Here is a 9,252-nt window from a genome sequence, read left to right on the forward strand (position 1 = left end):
TGATCACCAAAAGTGTGCAATCACGCAATCTATTTCCTGGAATTGAAAGTATAGGAGTCATGGATGGATGGATGGATCTTAGACCTTCTCATCTTCTTTTGGAATTTTTGTTCATTTGTTTCTAGGTAAAATCCCAGACAAATGCCCTGTGAGTTTGTTCACAAACAGAACTACATTATTATCAAGCACAAAAATATGAAGACAACTGTTTGTGAACATGACCCTTAAAAGTACTGATCATGTAAACTATTCTGCAGTGTTTCTGCCTAGGGCAACGAAAATGATGAGGGGCTGAGGCACATGACTTATGAGGAGACGCTGAGGGAACTGGACTTATTTAGTTTTCAGAAGAGAAGAGTGAGGGGGGATTTGATAGCAGCCTTCAACTACCTGAAGGGGGGATCCAAAGAGGATGCCGCTCGGCTGTTCTCAGTGGTGGCAGATGACAGAACAAGGAACAATGGTCTCAAGTTGCAGTGGGGGAGTCTAGGTTGGATATTAGGAAACACTATTTCAATAGGAGGGTGGTGAAACAGTGGAATGGGTTACCTAGGGAGGTGGTGAAATCTCCATCCTCAGAGGTTTTTAAGGCCCGGCTTGACAAAGCCCTGGCTGGGATGATTTAGTTGGGACTGGTCCTGCTTTGAGCAGGGGATTGGACTAGATGACCTCCTGAGGTCTCTCCCAACACTAATCTTCTGTGATTCTATGTAAATTGTTTAATAGGCAGCAGAGTAGGCTATCCCCCAACACCTATGGAAAAATTCTATTCAGTAATCTTTTGCTGCACTGTTTGTAGATCATATATTGTAATCCACCCCAAAAGAAATATCTATACAGTACACTATACAGTTAAGGGTCTTAACCTTGCCAAGGATAAGAAGGGGGTTGTAGACATGCAGAGGACACATGGCACGTGGGCTGGTAAGATCCACAGTGAAATCCATCCATCCTGGTGGATCCTGGGAGATCTGTATAGAGATCCAGTTCCTCTGTACTGTTCCCTTGCCCTCCCCTCCCCTCCCCAGAGCACTATGGATGCTCATGAGCCTGGCTGCCAGTGCTGGTTTAGCTACTTTCTTTCTCCAAAGGAGCAGGTAGAAGCCAAGAAGTATCAATTAAGAGATCTTTTCTTCTTTTAAAACAGTCTGAAAAGTTTTTAAATGAAATAAAATGTAACATGGTGAAAAATAAAAATGATTCACCTGTTGTTAGCTCTGCAGTCCAAGCCCTGGGAGACCAAGTGAATTGACCTGGGCTCCGAGATGCAATGCTGTGGGTTTTCTATTGCCATGTAGACATATAGTTTCCTGTGCTCCCTTTAAGATTCTGATGGGCCGTCAGTCCCCAGCCTTGCTATGTAAGCCCTGTTCACCTGTGTATAGTGTAAGCCAGTGGTTTTCAAACTGCGGGTCGCGACCCAGTACTGGGTCATGGAATGTAAGGCACTGGGTCGTGGCGGCTCTGGTCAACACCGCCGACCGGGCCATTAAAAGTCCCGTTGGCAGTGCTGCTCGGCTAACGTAGGCTAGTTCCTACTTTATTTTTTCTTATTAAAATGACAAACGTTTCAGAACTATTTAACATCTGTCTAAGTACTACTTAATCAATAGGCAATGGTTACATGTGTCCCATTAAGGCCTAGTTTACATATAAATTTTGTACATCTAACTATAATATGTATAATTATTTCAGTTAGGGTTGTGATTTTTTAACCAAAATAGTTATACTGATACAAATCCCTAGACCTTGCCTTCCTAGGGACTAAAGATGTGTTCTTTATTTGAACTAGCTATCTGAAAGTTAACTAACTCAATGTAAAATCCTAGTGAATACAATGTAATTTCAACATGTGTTAGCAGATCAAGTTAAAGACTAAGCTCCCCTATAGTCTCTAACTCAACCTATTAACTCATGTAAAGACTACATACTGCCTTGTCTTCACTAGGATTTTACATTCCTAGTGAAGACATAGTTTGTGTGTTATACCAATACAAAGATGCCTTATCCCAATAGTGCTTATTCCCCTGCCCATATAGGAATAAACTATGCCAGTATATGAGAAACAAGGTGAGTGAGGTAATATCTTTTACTGGATCAGCTTCACTTGGTGGAAGGGACAAGCTTTTGAGATTCACAGAGCTCTTTCTTAGGTTGCCAACATAGGACCAACACAGCTACAACACCACTGCAAAAATGCTTATAATGGAATATCTGTATCCACACTATGGGGATTGTACCATCCCAATTTTGCCAGCATAGATAAAGCAGTACAACTTATGCGTATGTGAACGAGCCCTGTGTGATTTTTTTGTTACTATTTTCCCTGACAGCCTCAGTGTTTACCATTCTCTCTCATTAGGTTAACTTGATTTCCTGAGAGTAGTCTCAGTAGAGGGAGTAGCATGATGAAGAGCACCCCAATAAATGAAGCATGCTGTACTTTAGGTAGATGATCATGAGGTCATTTCAGTGGATCAGTGACAGTGTGGACAAATGCCACGAACGTAACAGCACAAACAGTTCAAATAGTCCTCCCACTACTGTGCCACAATGCACCAGGGGCCTTTCAAAATCTTCCAGAAGACCCTACATCTGGGAGACATGCCAGAAATTGTTAGTGCTGAGAGCAGTGCAATTGTAATGGTTTAGAACAGCACTAGTGTTGATACATGGGGAAACTGCAAAATTTTAAAGTATGGATCCATATTCCTAGAGTGGACATATCAAACTATTTATGCTTAAACCAATTCTATTGTGCCAATTCAACTGGAAACAGTTCAGTTCCTTAACGCAGACATGGACCATGAACTTCAGTCACTTCACTTTCAAATGAACTTATAGCAACACAAAATAACAGCACTGTATCCCAAAGTGCTTGCGGTGTGAAGTGTCATCGCAACTCAACACCAACACATACAGTGTCAACCCCAAGTATTCAAAAGTCATGAGTCAGGCCTCCCAAAAATAATGAGACTGACTTAAAAATTATAAATGGGAGCTCTTTTTATTTGTCTACTAACTTTTGAGCCTTTAAAGGTACATTTAGGTTTTAAAGTTTTTACCTGCAACCACTAAGGCTAGAAATAAACTTTCTTTTTGGGGGGAAAAAAAGAGAGAGAGAGAAAGCTATGGATCTCCTCTAATCAGGAGCTGGGGATTTAAGACAACACACCAAATATCACAACACTTGACAATAAAATTGCAAGCGCTGGCAACAATGCATACTGATGTAACATGATGCCAACATCACAACACATCAGAAAATCTCATAGTCACTATGTTGTGGCAAAATGTGCTGCTTTCACTTCTTTCCTTCCTGGATGTGGTGGGCAGAAGGGAAGAGGGATTTATCCAATTTCTCCATCCTCTTCCCTGGCCCGCTAGAGTATGAAGAAAAGATCCTGGTAGTTCTACACTTCCCTCAAAAGGTACCTCTGTCTATACAGCAAACAAACAAATAAAAACCCAAAGCAAGTCTCAGAGCCAAGGTGTAAAGATTCAAGCTCACTGCAGGCTCTGAAACCCATTCCACTCTCCAAACTTCAGAGCCTGGGCCGGAATGTCTGCATGGCTATTTTAACATCATAGCTACAGAGGTCAGATATAGAGCCAAACTTCCCCTCCAAAGCCCAAGAGGGTTTGGATTTGGCCCCAGGCTTAGAGGTTGTATCTCCAAAGCCCCAAATGTTGAGGACTTGAAGATCCAGACCTGGTGTCCTGGCTGGCCCTAGCCTTCAGGCCCAGCTTGGGATGGTCCCTCCCACACCTTGGCTGCAAGCAGATCAGCATGTCGGGACCATTTTGGTGGGACTATCACACATCCCCCACCAGCTCGGCGCCCGATCCTGTGCATGGCTCTGCCTGGAGTGGCCCGTACTGTTAGGGATAGGGTGACCGTACATCCTGTTTTGGCCAGGATATTTTAAGCCCTGTCCCGGCCATCTCGACTTTTTGACAAAAGTGGGCATTTGTCCCATTTGCTCTTGGCAACTTGATCAGTTGGCAAGAGCAAACGGGACAAATGCCCACTTTTGTCAAAAAAGTGGGGTGTGGTACGGAGGAATGTGCCAGGGCGGGGGTCCAACGGCGATGCCAGCCCCTTGTGCGGAAGGGGTGGCAGGGCTCGTGTGGGGGCAAGCAGGGTTCCAACCAGTGACCCCAGCCTTGCACAGAGGACAGGCAGGGTTCCAGCAATCCCAGACAGGGTGGGGGAGACTCCGACAAGTTGCTCTGGCCAGCCCCATGTAGTGTCCCGTTTTCCCTTTGGGAAATATGGTCACCCTACTTAGCGCCGCCACAGGGCTCAGCACCAGCAGAGAGACTGGGGAGGTGGAGAGTGTCCCCGCATCAGACTCCGCGGGTACCGACCACCCATGCGGGCAGAGCCATTTGCAGGCGCCGGCCTTAGACTAGTTGGATTTCATAGCCCTTCAGCATGGGGAGGGGTGTCATGTTGTGATATGGCAATGCCCATGTCATGACAGTGCCCCCCTAGCAACCCCGCCTCTAGGCACCCACCTCACAGGGCCCTACCTTCCTGCGGCTGCTGCCCAGGGTCTGCAGGGGGCAGCAGGCGGGCTCCGAGCTCCTTCTGCGGCTGCTTCTCAGGTAGGTCACCCGCCTCCTGCTGGCGGTCGCCGCCTCCGGCCGCCCCGCCCCCGGCGCCAGGTGCGCCTCCACTTTGTTCTTGCGGCGCTGCTCTGTTCCCCGGGCGGGCAGCGCCCTGGCCGCAGCTGCTCCCGCCTTCTCCGCCGGGGCGCAGGAGCGCCTCAGCCCCAGCTGCAGGCAGAGGAAGACCGCGGCCGAGAGCAGGCAGAGGCGGAACGCGAAGCCCTTCCACAGCGGCTTCTCCTTAGGCATCATCCCCCGCTCACCGGGCGGGCGAGCCCCTGGGAGCAGGAGCCTGCTGCCGCCCGGCTGGCGGAGGGTCCCATGCGAGAGTCGGGGCGCTGGGAAAGGCAGGCGGCCAAACCGCTCATTGACGCGGGGGGGCGCTCCCCCGGGGCCGAGCCGGAGCCCCGCTGCAGCCAGCCAGCTCGGACGAGCTGTGCATATTTGCAAAGGGGGTGAGGCCGGCGCGGACACCAACCACACCCAGCCTGACGCTCGCCGGGGTGGGGTTTGCTCCCCGGGGATGGGGGTGTGACCTCGCTGAAGGGGAGCTCAGAGAGCCCGTCTCTGTGCTAAGAGCCTAGCCGCGTGCAGCGGTGCCCCGCGCCCGCGGGGTCTGCTCTGCTTGGTGTGCGCTTCTCCCAGGATAGCCCCGAAAACGTACTTCAGTCAACACCCAAATAGTTCGGTGCTCCCTTGTGACAGGAGCCAGCCTCACTCTCAGCTCACCGAGAAGCGTATCCCATTCCCCGCGCAGAGGAGCAGTGTGACCAGTTTCTCCCCCTCCCCATTATTTTGTCATTAGACCATCACTGTGGTTATCTTGTCAACAAACAGCAATTGTCCTTAATATTTTTGTCATATGTTTAAAGTGAAAGTAGAATATGTTTTGACAGGGGCGCGTGGAAGAGTGATTGTTTTGGTGGAGACTTGTACTAAACCAAGACGGTATTATTAAGCTGGGAAGAACACTTAAAGACTGTTTGTGTTGTCATTGATTTTTAAAATGCAAAATTCAAAGACGCATGATCCAGCCTCAGTCATTTCAGAGATGGCTGGCAAGCAGCCAACGGTGTTAACTGCTGAAATGAAGGTGTGCTTACCAGACATATGAACGTACACTTATTAGCACCAAAGCTAGCTGAGCAAAACAATTGCTAGTGAAATTCAACAAAATCCCTTTTGTCTTGGGAAAAGGGCAAAGCCAATCTAGATAGGAAAGAATGGTATTGTGTAAACGAAGGGTAAAGAACAAATGAAAAATATGTACATCTTGTATTAAGTCTGTCTCAGAAAGTAAAATTCTGAGGAAAAATTTTAATTGCCTCATTTCTATTCCATTTTACATACATTTGAGAATGGCTCAGTTATATACACCTGTGGCTGAGATATAGCAGGGGGTTTCAACTTGGGGGAGATCCAAACAGCTGGCAGGAGGTTCAAGGTGTTTGCTAACCATATTGCTTAATGGGAGAGGGGTTAACAATTACTATCCTACAGTTTTCAGGGTAGCAGCCGTGTTAGTCTCTAAGGTGCCATAAGTACTCCTGTTCTTTTTGAGGATGCAGACTAACAAATTTATTAGAGCATAAGCTTTCGTGGGCTACAACCCACTTCTTCAGATGCATATATAGCCTACAGTGTAATGCGGGAGTAGCACAGAAATTTTAAATCTAAAGAGTCTTTGTTCTTTTTAATCATTATTAATGTGCCAGTTTTAACTCATGACAATTTGTTTTAAACTTCAGATGTTACCAAAAGACAATTGCTCTATAAGAGGCCTTCCTTGTTTTCAAACAAGCTAGGAGTTAACTGCTTGCTTAAACCAGTGGTTTTCAAAACATTTCCTGGCGACCCAGTTGAAGAAAATTGTTGAAGCCCGTGACCTAACGGAGCTGGGGATGAGGGCAGGGGTGAGGGCTGCATGGTGGGGTTGGGAATGAGGGGTTCAGGGGTGCGGGAGGGAGTCAGGACTCTGGGCTGGGATGAGGGGTTTGGGTGCAGGAAGGGGCACCAGGTTTGGAGGGGACTCAGGGCTGGGGCAAGGGATTGGGGTGCGGGCTTACCTCGGGCGGCTCCCAGTCAGTGGCACAGCAGGGGTACTAAGGCAGGCTTCCTGCCTGTCCTGGCACTGCAAACTGCGCTGCACCCTGGAAGTGGCCAGCAGGAGGTCCGGCTCCTAGGTGGAGGCACACAAGCAGCTCTGTTCAGTTCTTGCCCGCAGTCACCGCCCCCCCCCCCAGCTCCCATTGGCTGGGAAGTGGCCAATATGAGTGCAGAGTTGGTGCTCGGGGTGGGGGCAGTGTGCAGAGCCCCCTGACCCTCCATCTAGGAGCTGGACCTGCTGCTGGCTGCTTCTGGGGCGCAGCACGGTGTCAGAACAGGTAGGAACTAGCCTGCGTTAGTCGAGCAGCACCATCAACGGGACTTTTAATGGCCCGGTCAGTGGTGCTGACCAGAGCTACCACGACCCAGTGCCGTACATTCCATGACCCAGTACTGGGTCACGACCCACAGTTTGAAAACCACTGGCTTACACTATACACAGGTGAACAGGGCTTATGTAGCAAGGCTGGGGACTGACGGCCCATCAGAATCTTAAAGGGAACACAGGAAACTATATATCTATACGGCAATAAAAAACCCACAGCATTGCATCTCAGAGCCCAGGTCAATTCACTTGGGCTCCCAGGGCTTGGACTGCAGAGCTAACAACAGAAGTGTAGATTTTCGGATTTGGGCTGGTGCCCAACCTTTGAGATCCACTCCCCTTGCAAGTTTGTTTTGTTTTTTAAACCATCATCTTCGAAAAGCTAGAGCAGAGATAGTCAATAGGCCGACCACGGGCCAAATCTGTCCATCAGATGCTTTTGAACAGACCGTGAAATCTTTTTATTTACTTATTATTTTTACCCTCTCATTCTCTCATAGTGCGATCTCCAATACATTGTACTGTGAATTAATGGTTGAGTTGTTCTCCTTATTTCCTTAATTTGCACTATCATCAGTTTCCACCAATAAAAAACCAAGAGTATGTTCCTTTTTTTAAAGAATTATGTTTTTTACTGTATGGTCATAGGCTCATTTACACTGTTGAAAGCAGTAGTCCCGCCTCTTGTGCTTTTGATGTTTAACAGCACCGCTTTTAAACATGGCAGCCATGGGCGGCAGGTATAATAGGCCAGGGGAGGCTAAGCCTCCCCAAACAGCCAGGCCATGGCCCCACCCAAATTCCTCCCCAAAGCCCCACTCCCACATTCCTCTCTTCCCCTGTGGCCCTGCCCACACTGTTCCTCTTCCCACCCTCACTTCATCTCTTCCCTGAAGCCAGTGGGGGCTTGAGCAGGGTGGCTTGGGCCAGCGGGCAGGCTGTGGCCTGGGGTGGCTCGGGCCAGGGCAGTGGCCCAGGACTTGGGGTGGCTCTACCAGGCCAGCCACAGCTCTTCCAGCCACAGTGGGGGGTCCAGGGCTCCTCTGGCTCTGGCAGGCAAGGCGGGTGCATAAGGGGTGGGGCCTTGGGAGGAGGGGTTGGGGCAGGGAGCTAGCCTCCCCGAACGGGGGGTTCACATGCTGCCCATGATGGCAACAACAACAAAATGGAAAGTTGCCACCAAATACTGTTCATTTAAAGAAGAGTGGACTGATGCTTACTGTTTTATTTTGCCACAGTGTCCAAATTCTTGACCAGTACATGTAATTTGTACAAAGATTGTGGCTGTTGTTAAAGGTGGGAACGTCAAACAGTACATGAAGTGAAGCACATGGATTTTAACCAGAAATATCCACTGGCCTCCTGGGCCAGGCCAGGACCAGTGCAAGGATATTTTATGCCCTAGGCGAAACTTCCACCTTGCTCCTCCCTCACCCTTGCACATCGGTTCATTGAGGGGCAAACCCCAATGAGCCTTTATAGACCCCAGGGGCCAGCCGTACCCAGGGGCTGCTCCCCAGACCGGGTTCCCCCCTCCCTGCTCCCTGAACTCCCCTGGAGGGTGCACAGCCCCTGCCCCCCGCGAGCCCTCCCTACCCCACCCTGGCTGCCCCCTCCCTGAGTCCATTCACTGGCTTTGCCAGGCTTGGGAAGCGGTGGCCTGGCCCAGGGCTGGTGCAACCACTAGGCGAACTAGGCGGTTGCCTAGGGTGCCAAGTGCTTGGGGGTGCCAAAAAGCGGTGCCCTGGCTCGGCAGGGAGAAGCCCCCTTCCGGAGGCACTGGAGAGCCAGAGCGTCCCGCTTGTGGCAGCGGCGAGCCCCAGCCATGGAGGAGCCGGCACGGCACAGGGGGGCAGCAGCCCTGCAAAGGCGGTGGCGCCGCTAGTAGGGAGCAGCCGTGCCTGCCCCTCCTGCCCAGGCTGCGGCCCGGCGCCCCCTCCGGGGGGTTCCTGCAGTAGGCGCTGGCCCCCATGTGCTCCCCAGCTCCCCCCTCGCTGCCCTCGGGCACTGTAGCTCCCGGGCGTGTGAGCCGCTGCTGGAGCGCGGGGCCCTGAGCCTTCTCCGGGAGGGGCAGCGGTGGCTCACACGCCCAGGAGCCGCAGAACCCGAGCACAGTGAGGGGAAAGCCGGGGGGCGCCCCCCCGGGGGCTCCTGCACTGGACGCATGCGGGCGACGTCCCCCATGCGTTCCCCAGCTCCCCCCTTGC

The 9,252-nt window shown here is 50.6% G+C and overlaps 1 protein-coding gene across 3 annotated transcripts in view; it reads right to left on the bottom strand.

The window, feature by feature from the left end:
- The window catches only part of METTL24 (methyltransferase like 24), a 90,407-nt gene extending 85,044 nt beyond the window's left edge, over positions 1–5,363 (bottom strand). The window contains exon 1 of one of the 3 annotated variants that reach the window (XM_024102473.3): positions 4,522–5,363. In XM_024102473.3, coding sequence (XP_023958241.1) covers positions 4,522–4,866 — 345 coding nt within the window. In that variant the 5' untranslated portion in view covers positions 4,867–5,363. The remainder of the gene's footprint in view (positions 1–4,521) is intronic. The other 2 variants (XM_005287625.5, XM_024102476.3) reach the window with 2 other exon arrangements.
- Between the last annotated feature and the right edge of the window lie 3,889 nt (positions 5,364–9,252).

The sequence above is a fragment of the Chrysemys picta genome, chromosome 3 (assembly GCF_011386835.1).
Source record: "Chrysemys picta bellii isolate R12L10 chromosome 3, ASM1138683v2, whole genome shotgun sequence".
Taxonomy (NCBI): Eukaryota; Metazoa; Chordata; order Testudines; family Emydidae; genus Chrysemys; species Chrysemys picta.